At 53.1% G+C, this 18,351-nt stretch overlaps 1 protein-coding gene across 1 annotated transcript in view; it reads left to right on the top strand.

Annotated features, from left to right (window-relative positions):
* The first annotated feature begins 14,436 nt into the window (after positions 1-14,436).
* The window catches only part of LOC140487842 (paxillin-like), a 158,838-nt gene continuing 154,923 nt past the window's right edge, over positions 14,437-18,351 (top strand). The window contains exon 1 of the mRNA XM_072587145.1: positions 14,437-14,543. Coding sequence (XP_072443246.1) covers positions 14,531-14,543 — 13 coding nt within the window. The 5' untranslated portion in view covers positions 14,437-14,530. The remainder of the gene's footprint in view (positions 14,544-18,351) is intronic.

Genomic DNA, 18,351 nt, shown 5'->3' with positions numbered 1-18,351 from the left:
TAGATGGATTTTCACATTTGGTAATGTTGCCTTGCTGATGGTAATGTGATAGTTCTGTCTGCAAATGGATGCAGTTATGGTAGCATCATTTATAGCACTAGTCTGCCTTTTGCTTTGTGTGCTAAACAGCAGTTCCGCCTGTGGTATAATTGAGCGCCACACCAGCAACAAATCCACCACTTGTACAGTTTTCATAACTAAAACTAAGCGGTGAAGCCTTTTTATAGTGAAGTAATGCTGGTCTAAATATTTCCTAAAATATCAGAAAAGTATTCACAGGCGAACAATTCCTGTAAACATAGTTTGGGTGGCAGCAGCTGTAGTTTATAAACATACAATAACTCCTGGGAAAAAAGCTGAGGATTTGCGCGCGATTACCTGTGGAAGAAAATGCCGCCAAGGGTATTAGTCGCTGGGGACAATTGTCGACTGGTTTATACTGTGATTTGGAAATAAATTCTGTCACTCACGCAGTTTAGACGCAGTTCTATGCAGACACGAACCATTGTGCTACTGACTCCTTCTAGCTGATTGGTCATACAGGCATTCATTCTACCATGGCTGCAGACGTGAAAGATGTCTAATTATATTAAGCACATAGAGATGAATTCACTGCGGGTGACAGAACTGGGTCACACTAGCACCTTCTTAGAAAGGGCCCTCGGCAATTGCCCTACAATCACAGTCAAACTGATTTTAAAATTCCCTAACTGGAAAAATCTCAGGATGGGATCTTGATCAAACTGAGGTACCAGAATGTGTAGAAGGACGTTGTTTAGATATCCAGCCATTATCGCCAATTCGGGATTGGGTGCTAAAATTCTGTCCTCTAACTTCATTATATGGTGCTCTGATTTGAATACAAAGAAGAGGTTTGTGTTTCTTCACCATATGTCTTGCCCAGTGTTTATCCCTCAGCCATCATCACCATAACCCATTTATATTATCGATTCTTGTGGGGATATTGTCCAATACAAACTATCTTGTTTCTCTTCATTTCAACAGAAGTTGTACTTCAAAAATGTTTCAAAGGCGAATAAGCTTTTACAATATCATGAAGTTCTCAAAGGGCTATTTAAATGCAAATGCTTTCTTTAGGCAGCATTTTTTTCATATCAGGGAATAAAAGTTTAATGAGACTTTTCTTTAATACCTTGACACAATCTTTTTATCTCATGCTGCCTTGTAAATATTTTCAATATTAGTAGCTATGAAGGTTGATCATTGTGGAGGGCTTGCGTGCCATTGAGCACTGATGTCTTCAGAAATTTATAGAATTGGATTCAAACATGATCTAATGGCCAAAACGTACATCACAGAACTTGAACTGGACAGTTATTAACTGTGAAGGCTGATAGAGGAGAAAATTTGCAGTTAAGGGCATATTTTCAAGGGTTTCAAGAGGAAAACAAGCCCAGTTATGAAAGGGACACTCTATTATACTATTTTGCATCTTGAATTGCATTTGATTGCTGTGACTACCCTACATATAATACCTATTGAACATACCTCTCACTGTCATTTACTAAGCTGCGTGCATTAGTGATTTGCAAGTCAATTGCATCTATACCAGTCCAAGGAGCATTTTAGCACTATCCACACACACTCCCCTGTGGGTTTCAATGAGTTCCCACATCTTTCTATTAGGCTTATGCTCCTGTGACATTGGTTTCTGCTGCATGTTCCTGGAGTATCAAATGTTTATAAGAGTGCTTTTACTCCTGTGATATTGACATCAGATGGTTCTCCTTTGACTGGGAGCCTGAGGGGCCTAATGGATAAGGCACTGGCTTCCCTCAGCTGGTAATTGTTGGTTCAAGTCCCATCTGGGGTGCTTGGGTTTAGTCTTCTGCCAGGATCAACTGGGCCAAATGTTCCGGACTACTGGTCGGTCCGTGGTAGGTGGACTCTCTGCCGGAGGAGTTACGGGGGTTCAGCTGGAGTACCACCCATCTCCTCTACCTGGGGGTCTACCACAGCCCCGCTGAGGAATCCTGGCCGGCCAACTGGCAGGAGCTGGAGGCCAAAGTCTCGGCTCGCCTAGGCCGCTGGACAGGACTGCTCTGAGTGCTATCTTACAGGAGTCGAGTGCTGGTCATAAACCAGCTGGTGGCTGCCATGTTGTGGTACCGGCTGGTCACTTTGGTCCCTCCTCCTGGCTTTGTCGCTGACAGAGAACGTTGATCGACTTCTTCTGGGACAAAAAGATGCACTGGGTCGCCGCGCAGGTTCTGAGTCTCCCTATTGAGAAGAGCGGTCAGTCGCTGGTGTACGTCCGCACCCAGGTCGCGACGTTCCACCTTCAGACCTTGCGGCGATACCTTTACGTCGAGCCTCCTCCTCGGTGGTGCGCCCTGGCGACGTATTTTTTCCGCCAGGTGCGTAACCTCAACTACAACACGCAGCTCTTGTTCGTCGACCGTGACGGTTTGGAGGTCGCCCTCAAGATGCTGCCTGTCTTTTACCAGGACCTAATCACTGTTTGGAACATGGTCGAATTGCATCACGCCTACCCTCCGGCTGGAGTAGCGGCTGCCGTCAGGGAGCCGTTGCTCAGGAACCCGCACCTCCGTACTCGCGGGTTCGAGTGGCTGTCGGAGGGGAGGGCCGTGGCGGCGAGGGCGACCAGGGTCGGGGACGTGCTGGGTGCCGGGGGCCTGGGCTGGACGCTGCCGCAGGACATAGCTAGCAGGGCAGCGGTAGACGTCCGGTACGTGGCCACCGCCATCCGACACCTTAAAACGGCGGTGCTCGGACCCGACGTAGTGCACCAGTTGGAGGACGCTCAGGTGTGCGGTGGGATCCCGTCCGCGCTCACCCCGGCCCGGACGGAATTTCACATTGGCCCCAAGGTCCCGTACTTCCCGCGGGAGCCTGTGCCCCACAACCTGAGCCGCCTCCGAAATTTTAATTTTGTTTCTTTCAAAGATGTGAAGAGAAGGGCCCTGTAGCGACTGCTGCTGCACACCGTCCACCTCTTCTCCCTCATCCACCGTCCGGACACGCCTTGGTGTGCCCATTTGCCACCGGGCGGTGGGGATCCCCAGTGGAGGGCTCTCTACGCGGGAGTCTTCCCCCTTTCTCTCGGGGATCTGGGGTGGAGGGTGCTGCACGCAGCAGTCCCCTGCAACCGCAGATTGCGGTGGTTCACGGACTCCCAGCCCAACTGCTTGTTCTGTGGCGCTGTGGAGTCCGTGGACCATGTATATATTGGGTGTGGGCGGTTGCACTCCCTTTTTGATTTTCTCAGAAACCTTCTCCTCTGCTTTTGGCTGCACTTCAATCCCACGCTCCTGATCTTCGGGCACCCGGTACGGAGGAGGGAGGGCAGGTCCGAAGACCTCCTCGTGGGTCTGCTCCTGGGCCTGGCCAAACTGGCCATCAACAGGTCCAGGCAGCGGGCCGTGGAGGGGGTCGTTAGGGCCGACTGCCTGCCCCTCTTCCGGGGTTACGTTAGAGCCCGGGTGTCCTTGGAGAAGGAGCACGCGGTGTCCACCAACACTCTGGAGTTGTTCAGGGAGAGGTGGGCGCTGCAGGGAGTGGAGTGCATCATTTCTCCCTCCAACTCTATTTTGGTTTAGTCCCTACCCTCTCCGTCACAGTTTTGATCACACAACATTACCCTTTGATTTGAAGGGCAGTGCTTGTTACTGGCAACTCGGGTGTTTTTTTAAGAAAATAGAGCCCGGGTGTCCTTGGAGAAGGAGCACGCGGTGTCCACCAACACCCTGGAGTCGTTCAGGGAGAGGTGGGCGCCGCAGGGAGTGGAGTGCATTATTTCCCCCTCCAACTCTATTTTGATTTAGCCCCTACCCTACCCTTTACTGTTTTGATCACATAGCATTGCCCTTTGGTTTGAAGGGCAGTGCTTGTCACTGGCCACTCGGCTGTTTTCCTATCTTCCTGGTGGTGGAAATTGAATAAAGATTCATGCACTTTGTGTCTCTCACTGTGTCTCAAAAAAAATAAATTAGCTGCTCACTGCTTGTAAAAAAAATATGAGTGCTTTTACTCCTGTGATATTGACATCAGATGGTTCTCCTTTGAATCCTCCCACTTCCTCCAGACCAAAGGGGTAGCCATGGTCACATGTATGGGCCCCAGCTCTGTCTGTCTCTTTGTTGGCTACGTAGAACAGTTTATCTTCCGTAATTACACCGGCACCATTCCCCACCTCTTCCTCCGCTACATTGATGACTGCATTGGCGCCATCTCGTGCTCCCGCGAGGAGGTTGAGCTATTCCATCAACTTCACCAACACATTCTACCCTGACCTTAAATTTACCTGGACCATCTCTGACACCTTGCTCCCCTTCCTGGACCTCTCCATCTCCATTAATGTCGACCGACTTGACACTGACATTTTTGACAAACCCACCGACTCCCACAGCTACCTGGATTACACCTCTTCCCACCCTACCTCCTGCAAAAATGCCATCCTGTATTCCCAATTCCTCCGCCTCTGCCGTATCTGCTCCCAGGAGGACCTGTTCCACCACAGAACACACCAGATGGCCTCCTCCTTTAGAGACCACAATTTCCCTTCCCACGTGGTTAAAGATGCCCTCCAACGCATCTCGTCCACATCCCACACCTCCGCCCTCAGACCCCATCCCTCCAACTGTAACAAGGACAGAACACCGCTGGTGCTCACCTTCCACCCTACCAACCTTCGCATAAACCAAATCATCCGCCGACATTTCCGCCACCTCCAAATAGACCCCACCACCAGGGATATATTTCCCTCCCCACTCCTTTCCGCCTTCCGCAAAGACCGTTCCCTCCATGACTACCTGGTCAGGTCCATGCCCCCCTAGATTCCCCTGCCACCGCAGGAATTGCAAAACCTGCGCCCACACCTCCTCCCTCACCTCCATCCAAGTCCCTAAAGGAGCCTTCCACATCCATCAAAGTTTTACCTGCACATCCACCAATATCATTTATTTTATCCGTTGCTCCCGATGCGGTCTCTTCTAATTGGGGAGACTGGACGCCTCGTAGCAGAGCGCTTTAGGGAACATCTCCGGGACACCCGCACCAATCAACCACACCGCCCTGTGACCCTATATTTCAACTCCCCCTCCCACTCTGCCGAGGAGATGGAGGTCCTGGGCCTCCTTCACTGCCGCTCCCTCACCACCAGGTGTCTGGAGGAAGAACGCCTCATCTTCCACCTCAGAACACTTCAACCCCAGGGCATCAATGTGGACTTCAACAGTTTCCTCATTTCCCCTTCCCCCACCTCACCCCAGTTTCAAACTTCCAGCTCCCCATGACTTGTCCTACCTGCCTATCTTCCTTTCCATCTTTCCACTCCACCCTCCCCCCCGGACCTATCACCTTCATCCCCTCCTCCACTCACCTATTGTACTCTATGCTACTTTCTCCCCACCCCCACCCCCACCCCCACCCTTCTCTCACTTTTCTCTCCACCCTTCAGGCTCTCTGCCTGTATTCCTGATGAAGGGTTTTTGCCTGAAACTTCGATTTTACTGCTCATCAGATGCTGCCTGAGCTGCTGTGTTCTTCCAGCACCACTAATCCAGAATCAGATGGTTCCATATAATCAGTGCCACTTACTGCGTAGCTGTGTAAATGAGCTTCTCAATATAAGCTGAATCGAGAAAAGCAGAACATTCAATCCTATTAGTGCAGTGGTTGGCAGCTACAATTAGTCGCAACGTTCAATATCTATGGTGGTAAAATCCCAGCCAGTTTCCTGCATCTGATCCCTATCCACTATTCAGACATTGGTGCTTCCTATATGTTCCCTTCTTTCTCTGTTCCTAGTCAAAGAATCATAAAATGTTACTAAATAGGAGCTGGTCAGTGAGCCCATCAAGTGCTTTTCTACATGTGAAATATCCAGGCTAATCCGAATTCCTTTGTGCCTAATTCCAATTGGCCACATTGGTTTCTTCTGTGCTGTAGTAACCCAATTAAAACCAAATTAATTTTTATTTTAAAACTGGTCTTGAGATGTTCACCTTTAAAGAAGACATACAGAGAGGTCAGATGGTGATGCTTAGCTCCTTGCAGAGATTTGGCAGAATCTTAGAATTTCCTCTGAATTTAGCTTGAGATTCAATAAGAGTGTTCAAAATTTAGAGGCTATTGTGACAAAATGAATAAGGAGGAGGTGGTTCCACTGGTAGAAGGATTAGTAACCAGAGGCAAAGTATAAAGTAATTCACGAAGAACCCAAGAGAGATTGGGAGAATAATTTTTTAACACAGCAAGCTGTTATGATTTGGAATGCATTGCTGAAATAATTGAAGGAACAGATTCCAGGAATTGTATGTGTTCCTGAAATGGAGAAACCTGTATGGCTATGGGGAAAGAAAGAATTAGAGCGATTAATTAGATACCACATTCAAAGAGCACTGACAAGCACAATGGGTTGGACGATCTTTGTGAGAAAAAAAATTGTGATAAAACTTTACATCTAGGTGACTTCCATCATTCAGTGATGCCCATTTGATTGAACACTGATGTCTTTTATCAGAAACTTACAGTTTGACTGGGCCAAGGTACTGGAAAAGGTTTTGAGACATGGTGTCATTAAAAAATGGAGGACACAGAGGATTGATTATATGGAATCAAAATATTAGCAGTATCCTTCCTTCCCATCTTCTCTGCCTGTCATTTTTACCTTCCACTCCTTCTCAGCCCCCATTCCCTAATGTTCACTGCCCTATCTCATTGCCTCCTACACCTCCATTTCATCAACTACTTACTTCCCCAACCTTCATTTCCTCTTCCTTTTAAACCCTCATTACGCCATCTTCTCCTCCCCAAATTTCCTCCCTCTTCCATTCCCCCAATTCTCTCCCGTCTTTCTCAGCCCCAATTCCATCCATCTACTCCTCTGCCAATTTCTACCTCATCCACTCCAACAATTCCCTCCCTCATTCCCTCCCCATTCCTCTCATTATCTCCCCTCCTCCTTATTCCCCTGCTCTCCTCCTACATCCACATCCACCACCCTCACCCCATGTCCAGCACCATCCCATATATCCATCACCCTCCCCCACACCCATCTCCCTCCCCTCAATCTCCCTCCCCCCACATCCATCACCCTCTCCCCACATCCATCACCATCACCCTCCCCCACATCCATCACCCTCTGCCCACATCCGTCTCCCTCCCCTCACATCTGTCACCCTCTCCCACAATCATCACCCTCGTCCAATATCCATCATTGTACCCGCACATCCATTATCCTCTCCCAAATCCACCCCCTCCCCCCCAAATCCATCTCCCACTCCCACATCTATCACCCTCCCCCACATCCATCTCCCTTCCCCCAGATCCATTATCCTCCTCTCACTTCCATCTCCCTCCGCCCACATCCATCTCCCCCTCCCACATCCATCTCCCCCCTTCACCCATCTCCCTCCCCCCACACCCATCTCCCTCCCCCCACAACGATCACCCTACCCCCACAACGATCACCCTATTCCAACATCCATTATCCTCTCCAAAATCGACCCCCTCCCCCCCACATCTATCACCCACTCCCACATCAATCTCCCTCCCCACATTCATCTCCCTTCCCCCACATCCATTATCCTCCTCTCACTTCCATCACCCTCCCCCATATCCATCTCCTTCTGACCACATCCATCTCCCTTCCCTCACATCCATCACCCTCCCCTCACATCCATCCCCCTCCCCCACCTCCATCTTCTCCCAAGTCCATCCCCCTCCCCGACATCCATCAGCCTCTCCCACATTCATTACCCTTCCCCCACATCCATTCCTCATCCCCCACATCAATCACCCTCTCCCACATCCATCTTCCTCTGTCCACATTCATCACCCTCTCCCCACATCCATCTTCCTCTGCCCATATTCATCATCCACTCCCCACATGCATCTGCCTCCCCCGACATCTATCACCCACTCCCACATTCAACAACCTCCCTCCACATGCACACCCTCTCCCACATCCTTCACCTTCTCCTACATCTATCACTCTACCCCCACATCAAACACTTCCCCCAACCAACACACTCCCCCCACGTCCATCGCCCTCCCCAACTCCATCATCCTCCGTCCACATTCATCTCAATTCCTTCACACCCATTACCCTCTCCCCATTACCCACCTCTCTCCCCCTCCCCTACATCCATTACCCACTGTCCATCTCCCTCCCCTCCCCCACATCCATCACCCACTCCCCACATCCTTTACCCACTCCCCACATCCTTTACCCACTCCCCACATGCATCACCCACACCCCACCTCCACACACTCCTTCACATCCATCACCCATTCCCTTTCTCCACCCACTTCCCACATCCATCAGTCACCCCCCACCTCCATCCTCCTCCCCACTCCCCACTCCCCACATCCATCACCCACTCCCCAGTCCCCACCTCCAACCCTCTCCCCACATCCATCACCCACTCCCCACCTCTACCTCCCTCCCCACATCCATCACCCCCTCCACACATCCATCACCCACTCCCCACATCCATTACCCACTCCCACATCCATTACCCACTCCCCACATCCATCACCCACTCCCCAGTCCCCACCTCCAACCCTCTCCCTACATCCATCACCCATTCCCCACCTCCACCCCCGACATCCATCACCAACTCCCCACCACCAACCACCCCCACATCCATCACCCCCTCCCCACAACCACACCCCTCCCCACATCCATCACCCCCTCCCCACATCCATCACGCCCTCCCCACATCCATCACACCCTCCCGACATCCATCACCTAGTCCCCACCTCCAAACCCCTCCCTACATCCATCACCCCCACCTCCATCACCCCCTCCCCAACTCCACACCCTCCCTACATCCATCACCAACATCCATCGCCCCCTCCATCACCCCCCTCCCCACATCCATCACACCCCTCCATCGTCCCCCCTCCCTGCATCCATCACCCCCCTCCCCACATCCATCACCCACACCCATCACCCCCCTCTCCACATCCATCACCCACACCCATCACCCCCCTTCCCACATCCATCACCCACACCCATCACCCCCCTTCCCACATCCATCACCCACATCCATCGCCACCCTCCCCAAATCCATCGCCCCCCTCCATCACCCCCCTCCCCACATCAATCCCCCACACCCATCACTCCCCTCCCCACATCCATCACCCCAATCCATCACCCCCCTCCCCAAATCCATCACCCACACCCATCACCCCCCTTCCCACATCCATCACCCACATCCATCGCCACCCTCCCCAAATCCATCGCCCCCCTCCATCACCCCCCTCCCCACATCAATCCCCCACACCCATCACCCCCCTCCCCAAATCCATCACCCACATCCATCACACCCCTCCCCACATCCATCACCCACATCCATCACCCCCTCCCCACATCCATCACCCACATCCACCACCCCCCTCCCCACATCCATCACCCACATCCACCACCCCCCTCCCCACATCCATCATCCCCCCTCCCCACAACCATCATCCCTCCTCCCCACAACCATCATCCCTCCTCCCCACAACCATCATCCCTCCTCTCCACATCCATCACCTCCCTCCCCGCATCCATCACCCACATCCATCACCCGCCTCCCCACATCCATCACCCACATCCATTACCCCCCTCCCCGCATCCATCACCCACATCCATCACCCCCTCCCTGCATCCATCACCTCCCTCCCCGCATCCATCACCCACATCCATCACCCCCTCCCCGCATCCATCACCCGCCGCCCCGCATCCATCACCCAGATCCATCACCCCCCTACCCGCATCCATCACCCACATCCATCACCCCCCTCCCTGCATCCATCACCCCCCTCCCCACATCCATCACCCAACATCCATCAAACCCCTCCATCACCCACCTCCCCACATCCATCAGCCCCCTCCATCAACCCATCCCCACATCCATCACCCCCCTCCATCACCCCCCTCCCCACATCCATCACCCCCCTCCATCACCCCCCTCCCCACATCCATCACCCCCCTCCATCACCCCCCTCCCCACATCCATCACCCCCCTCCATCACCCCCCTCCCCACATCCATTACTCCCCTCCCCACATCCATCACTCCCCTCCATCACCCCCCTCCCCACATCCATCAGCCCCATCCATCAGCCCCCTCCCCACATCCATCAGCCCCCTCCCTACATCCATCAGCCCCCTCCATCAAACCCCTCCCCACATCCATCAGCCCCCTCCCCACATCCATCAGCCCCCTCCATCAAACCCCTCCCCACATCCATCAGCCCCCTCCCTACATCGATCAGCCCCCTCCATCAGCCCCCTCCCCACATCCATCAGCCCCCTACCCACATCCATCATCCACCTCCCCACATCCATCACCCACCTCCCCACATCCATCACCCACCTCCCCACATCCATCACCCACCTCCCCACATCCACCACCCACATCCATCACCCACCTCCCCACATCCGTCACCCACATCCATCATCCCCCTCCCCACATCCATCAACCACATCCATCATTCCCCCTCCCCACATCCATCATCACCCTCCCCACATCCATCATCCCCCTCCCCACATCCATCATCCCCCTCCCCACATCCATCATCACCCTCCCCACATCCATCATTACCCTCCCCACATCCATCATCCCCCTCCCCACATCCATCACCCACATCCATCACGCCCCTCCCCAAATCCATCACCCACATCCATCACGCCCCTCCCCAAATCCATCAGCCACATCCATCACCCGCCTCCCCACATCTATCACCCCCCTCCCCACATCCATCACCCACATCCATCACCCCCCTCCCCACTTCCATCACCCACATCCATCACCCCCCTCCCCACATCCATCACCCCCCTCCCCACATCCATCACCCCCCTCCTCACATCCATCATCATCCCTCCCCACATCCATCATCATCCCTCCCCACATCCATCATTCCCCCTCCCCACATCCATCATTCCCCCTCCCCACATCTATCAACCCCCCACCCCACATCCAGCAACCCCCTCCCCACATCATTACTCCCCCTCCATCATTCCCCCTCCCCACATCTATCAACCCCCCACCCCACATCCAGCATCCCCCTCCCCACATCCATTACTCCCCCTCCATCATTCCCCCTCCCCACATCCATCATTACCCTCCCCACAGCCGTCACCCACCTCCATCACCCCCCTCCCCACATCCGTCACCCACCTCCATCACCACCCTCCCCACATCCATCACCCACCTCCATCACCCCCCTCCCCACATCCGTCACCCACCTCCATCACCCACCTCCCCACATCCGTCACTCACCTCCATCATCCCCCTCCCCACATCCATCACCCCCACCCCACATCCATCCCCCACATCCATCACCCCCCTCCCCACATCCGTCACCCACATCCATCACCCCCCTCCCCACATCCGTCACCCACATCCCTCACCCCCTCCCCACATCCATCCTCCACATCCCTCACCCCCTCCCCACATCCATCACCCCCTCCCCACATCCGTCACCCACATCCATCACTTCCTCCCCACATCCGTCACCCACATCCATCACCCCCCTCCCCACATCTGTCACCCACACCATCACCCCCTCCCCACATCCATCCCCCACATCCATCAGCCCCTCCCCACATCCATCACTCACATCCATCAACCCCCTCCCCACATCCATCACCCCCCTCCTCACATCCATCACCCCCTTCCCACATCCATCACTCCCCTCCCCACATCCATCACCCGCCTCCCCGCATCCATCACCCGCCTCCCCGCATCCATCCCCCGCATCCATCACCCGCCTCCCCGCATCCATCCCCCGCATCCATCACCCGCCTCCCCGCATCCATCCCCCGCCTACCCGCATCCATCACCCACTCACCGCATCCATCACCCGCCTCTCCGCATCCATCCCCCGCATCCATCACCCGCCTCCCCGCATCCATCCCCCGCATCCATCACCCGCCTCCCCGCATCCATCCCCCGCATCCATCACCCGCCTCCCCGCATCCATCCCCCGCATCCATCACCCGCCTCCCTGCATCCATCACCCGCCTCCCCGCATCCATCCCCCGCATCCATCCCCCGCATCCATCACCCGCCTCCCCGCATCCATCCCCCACATCCCTCACCCACATCCATGAACCCCTCCCCGCATCCATCACCCACATCCATCATTCCCTTCCCCACATCCATCACCCGCCTCCTCACATCCATCACCCACATCCATCAACCCCCTCCCCACATCCATCACCCACATCCATCATTCCCCCCTCCCCACATCCATCACCCGCCTCCCCACATCCATCACCCACATCTATCACCCCCCTCCCCGCATCCAACACCCACATCCATCACCCATCTCCCCGCATCCATCACCCACATCCATCATTCCCCTCCCCACATCCATCATCCTCCCTCCCCACATCCATCACCCGCCTCCTCACATCCATCACCCACATCCATCACCCGCCTCCCCGCGTCCATCACCCACATCCATCATCCCCCCTCCCCACATCCATCACCCACATCCATCATCCCCCCTCCCCACATCCATCATCCTCCCTCCCCACATCCATCATCCTCCCTCCCCACATCCATCATCCCCCCTCCCCACATCCATCACCCGCCTCCCCACATCCATCACCCTCATCCATCACCCGCCTCCCCGCGTCAATCACCCACATCCATCACCCGCCTCCACGCATCCATCACCCACATCCATCACCCCCCTCCCTGCGTCCATCACCCACATCCATCACCCACCTCCCCGCATCCATCACACACATCCCCGCGTCCATCACCCACATCCATCACCCCCCTCCCTGCGTCCATCACCCACATCCATCACCCGCCTCCACGCATCCATCACCCACATCCATCACCCCCCTCCCTGCGTCCATCACCCACCTCCATCACCTGCTCCCCACCTCCACCACCTGCTCCCCACCGCCACCCCTTTCCCCACCCCATCACCCGCTCCCCATCTCCATCACCCGCTCCCCACCTCCATCACCCGCTCCCCACCTCCATCACCCGCTCCCCACCTCCATCACCCGCTCCCCACCTCCATCACCCGCTCCCCACCTCCACCACCCGCTCCCCACCTCCACCACCCGCTCCCCACCTCCACCACCCGCTCCCCACCCCCATCTCTCGCTCTCCACCTCCATCACCCACTTCCCACTCCACCCCCTCCCCACCTCCACCCCCCTCCCCACCTCCATCACCCACTCCCCATCTCCATTACCCGCTCCCCACCTCCATCACCCGCTCCCCACCTCCATCACCCGCTCCCCACCTCCATCACCTGCTCCCCACCTCCACCCCACTCCCCACCTCCATCACCCGCTCCCCACCTCCACCTCCCTCCCCACCACCATCACCCGCTCCCCACCTCCATTACTCGCTCGCCATCTCCATCACCCGCTCCCCACCTCCACGACCCGCTCCCCACCTCCACCCCACTCCCCACCTCCATCACCCGCTCCCCACCTCCATCACCCGCTCCCCACCTCCACCTCCCTCCCCACCACCATCACCCACTCCCCACCTCCATCACCCTCCCCACCTCCATCACCCGCTCCCCACCTCCACCTCCACCTCCCTCCCCACCTCCATCACCCGCTCCCCACCTCCACCTCCCTCCCCACCTCCCCACCTCCACGACCCACTCCCCACCTCCACCCCCCTCCCCACCTCCACGACCCGCTCCCTACCTCCACCCCCCTCCCCACCTCCATCAACCGCTCCCCACCTCCACCTCCCTCCCCACCTCCATCACCCTCCCCACCTCCATCAACCGCTCCCCACCTCCACCTCCCTCCCCACCTCCATCACCCTCCCCACCTCCATCACCCGCTCCCCACCTCCACCTCCACCTCCCTCCCCACCTCCATCACCCGCTCCCCACCTCCACCTCCCTCCCCACCTCCCCACCTCCACGACCCGCTCCCCACCTCCACCCCCCTCCCCACCTCCACGACCCGCTCCCTACCTCCACCCCCTCCCCACCTCCATCAACCGCTCCCCACCTCCACCTCCCTCCCCACCTCCATCTCCCTCCCCACCTCCATCACCCGCTCCCCACCTCCACCTCCATCCCCCCTCCCCCATCACCCACCTCCATCTCCCCTCCCCCATCACCCACCTCCATCCCCCTCCCCCATCACCCACCTCCATCCCCCCTCCCCCATCACCCACCTCCATCCCCCCTCCCCCATCACCCACCTCCATCCCCCCTCCCCCATCACCCACCTCCATCCCCCCTCCCCCATCACCCACCTCCATCCCCCCCTCCCCCATCACCCACCTCCATCCCACTCCCCACCACCATCCCCTTCCCCTCTCTTTATTCTCCATCCAATCGTCCTCCTTCAGGCAGGTGGTGAAATTAAACCCCCCGCTTTACCCTTGGTCCCTGCCCGGTTGGTCGTGCGCGTGCCCAACCTGCGCGCGCCTGCGAGCCCCTCCCCTCCCCGCGCGCCCCTCCCAGCTCCCCCGCGCCCCCTCCCCCTCGCGCCTGTTGCCAGTTGGACCGCGCCGGGCTCAGCAGCAGCGCGAGCGGCGCCTCGGCAGCACGAACATGGATGACCTCGGTAAGTGAGGCTGGCGGGGACGGAGCGGGAATGCTCTCCTCCTTTCTCCGCAGCCCCGGCTGTCGGCAGCGGGCCAGGCCGGAGAGTTAGCCCGGGCTGGCCGTGTTGGCCAGGCCGGCCCCCGGCCCCGGCGGCAGGGGGAGAGGAGGAGGCCGGTGTGCGGCTGCGGTGGTCTGCGAGTCAGGGAGAGAGAGGGCGATCTCCCCCACTCCCCACCGGGCCATGCCGCTGGAAGTTTGTGGGGACGATTGGAAACTTTCCTGTTTGCTCGGGAGCTATGGAGCTAAAACGATTTGTTTTGTCCCGAGAGACCGGACTCCAGGCAAGAAACTTTCTCAATCACAGCCACCGCCAGGTCACGGTGAATGTGGTTCTGGTTAACTCCCCATAATGGTCTCTGAGGGTTAGGAGTTGGGGGTGAACTGCTGATGGACAGCAGGATCTATCAGCAGGGTTGAGGCACCGGCTTGTACAGGATATGGGCAAAGGGATCTACAGGGTATGACCACTGGCCATGTACAGGATATAGGCAGGTGTATCTAAAGTAGAGGCTGATGGGGGGTATATAGGATTTGGGCAAGGGGAATTTGGCGCAAGTGCATTGGGGGTGTATGTGGTCTGGGCAGAGGGAATCTGTGAGCTCTGGCTGCTCACTGATGACATGGGGAACCTGTGGGGTATGAGCACTTGTGTGTATGTGGTATGGGCAGGGGGAGTCTATGGAGTATAGGCAGAGATAATCTGCAAGGTATAAGCAGGTGTATCTACCAGGCATGAACAGTTGGGATAGAGTTTGGGAATAGCTCTCCGGTAGTTTGGGAATAGCTAGCGACAGTTTGTGGGAATTCGAGAATGAGAATCATGAATCATAAATAGGCAAGGGTGGGGTTCTTTGGGGTGCTGAAGAATGTGGATATTTTCAGTGTGGTGAAAGGCTAAGGTGTTAAAAATCTGTGAGGGCAAGAGAACAATAAAAGGATGTGCAATCAAGAGTGAGGCATGGAAAATAAAGTGCCAGAGATCTGGTGGGACATGAGGAAAATATTATCTCATTAGCCTTTCACGTGGGGTATTGTGAATAATTTTAAAATTGATTGTCTACTGGTTTTCTTTTAGGGAATAATGTGTTGTTGCTCATGACATTACAGGGACAGATTAATGATTTGATTTTTTGTCCACTGATAGAGACTAGTGATTTAATTTTATAATTTTAATTTTAGTGATAAAAATCACAAGACATAGAGATTAGAATAATTATTTACTGGTAATAATTGTTCACTTGGGCTGTGGGAAATGATAACTGATTTTTAATTGAGTTGTGAGGTGTAGTAACTTGGTATCTGTGGAGAATACCATTTTAAATGAATATTTGTTCAAAGAGAATGCAAACTATGCACAAGTATTTCCAGCTTTTGAGAATACATGCCCTTGCAATTTAACCAGTATCCATGCCTACTGGTGTTGTTTTTCATAATCTTTTTTAAGATAAAAAATGGGCGTTGACAGATTCCTTAATGTGCTTAATTCTGCATTCAGCAAGGCAGTGTTTGTTTAGGATTTTACTGTTACCTGGGTCAGGGTTACTGTGTATTTGTTTTCATATTTCTGCCTAATCTGCTACGGTGACTATTCCATGTCTCTGGGCCTCAAATACATTGTGATCAAATGTGAATCATTTCCTGCATGAAAAGAGCGAGAGGGACAATTTAAAGATAAGAGAATTTTAGTTTAGAATCCAGGCTAGGAAGGATAAACTAAAATGTAGAATATTCTATCCATACTAGACTTAAATTCCGACAACATAAAAAGACCTGTAAGTGAGCAATCTTGAGTGCGCAGCATCTTTTCTTTAAATAGTAAGCCATGTATAATTTGCTAACTCTTAAGTTCTTTGTGCAAGTCGAAGAATACTACACAGTTGAAACTTGTTAATAATTGTAGCAGTCAACACTTTCTGGAAGGTAAAGACCAGCTGTTGAGTGAAAATAGTCTGAATGTTCTGAGCTCACTACTGCACATTCAGGATATTGTTCTGAATGATCCCAAGAATCATTTATTAGAATCCACTTTATACTGGAAAGAGAAGTTGATCTAGCCTTTGTTAGAATTTACGACCTCTTCAGAGAAAAAAACTGTTTTTCCATTACCTTGTCCAACCCCTGAAGGATTAAGTTAACAGAAGCATGGCAAATGCTTCTGAATTGTAGGTATGGATTAGTGTTTCTCTGCCTACTACTTGATAACTTCTACAGTTACCTTCATGATAGCTATGCTCTTGGATACAAGATTTTCTGTTCTTGGTTCCCACGTCTGACCCAATTTTATTTGGTAGTTGTTAGAGCACAGGTCTTGCGGCAGTTTTTGTCCCAAGTTATAAATGCTGTCATATTGGGAACATCTTAAGAGTATTAAACATAGTCACCAATTGTATCCATGTAATAGTAACATGACTTGAGGCTGTTTGGAAAGATTATAATGACTAATTGGATTGCCCTTCAAAGGATTGGCACAGGCATAATGGACAATAACTCCTGTGATATGTGTTTCTGTAATATTTCCTACATTACAACAGTGACTACACTTCCTAAAATTCTCCAGTGATTTGAGAATTCGATTGATGTGAAAGGTGCTACATTAAAGCAAATATTCCTATATGAGAGGGACACACAATTCATTCTTGTTTTACTTGTATATTTGAAGGAATGAAAGCTGCAGCTGTAAGATGAGGGGGGTGGGCTGACAATCATAGGATAGTGACGAATTTGGGATGCACTACATTAGTGAAATGCAGTAATCAAACAGTACAACATAAAAACTTACAAACTGCCCTGTTTGTTTCTTCATATCCCATTCTTTGCCTGTTTCTCACCTTTTAATTTTGTTCTTTATTATTTCTGAGGATGTGGAAAATGCTGAAACCTTGAATCATAAGCATATCCCTAACCTTTACCACCCCAAATTCTGACCTGCTCCTGGACCTAAGGCAAAACTCTCACTTTAAAATACCCTCATCCATGATTTTAATTAAAATCAGCTCCACTCTTTTTCAACTGAAATACCCCAATCCGCAATGCCCAATTCTTAATGTTAAGTTTAACATACAACACTCATGGCTTATATTGAGCAGAGAACCTAAATGTAGGGAGTCCCATTTTAACAGTGACTAAAATCAAACTGTATACCCTAACACTACCTGGGAATAAAGACAAAAAGAAGGAAAATAATAACGATAAGTAAAATTTGACAGTAATTTCAAGCATGAGGTAAACAGAAGTGACCATATTAGTGAAACAAAATAGATAAAAAATGAGAATGCCAATACTTAAACTGGGAGATTTTAGCTCAGATTGGAGAAGTTGTGGTTGTATTCTTTGGAGCAAACAGAAAGGTTGATTTGGTTGGGCATACAAGATTATAACAGGTTTGTATTAGGCAGACATTAGGTACGAAGACTAGGGGACACAAATTAAAAATTTTTGGCAAGAAATGCAAGGGGGAAACAAGAGAAAGAACTTTTTATGCAGTGATTGATTATGATTTGGAGATTGCTGCCCACGAAAGTGGTTGAAGCTGGGACAGTTAACAGTTTCAGAAGGAGATTTGATAGGCTGTTGAAGGAAATAATCTTGAAGAACTGGAAGATTGAGCAGGAATAGGACAGACTGGAGTGCTGCACAGAACTGGGGTACAAAGCAGATGAGCTGATTGGCATTCTCTTTGTCAAAAGACTTGGGAAGAAGAGAGGGGGGAGATCGCATTTTGCCTTTACCCGAGTCTGTACTGTGGCCATGTTTGATATTCTAAAAAT

Source organism: Chiloscyllium punctatum, chromosome 17 (genome assembly GCF_047496795.1).
Source record: "Chiloscyllium punctatum isolate Juve2018m chromosome 17, sChiPun1.3, whole genome shotgun sequence".
NCBI classification, from domain to species: domain Eukaryota; kingdom Metazoa; phylum Chordata; class Chondrichthyes; order Orectolobiformes; family Hemiscylliidae; genus Chiloscyllium; species Chiloscyllium punctatum.
This window is presented reverse-complemented; position numbering and strand designations above follow the sequence as displayed.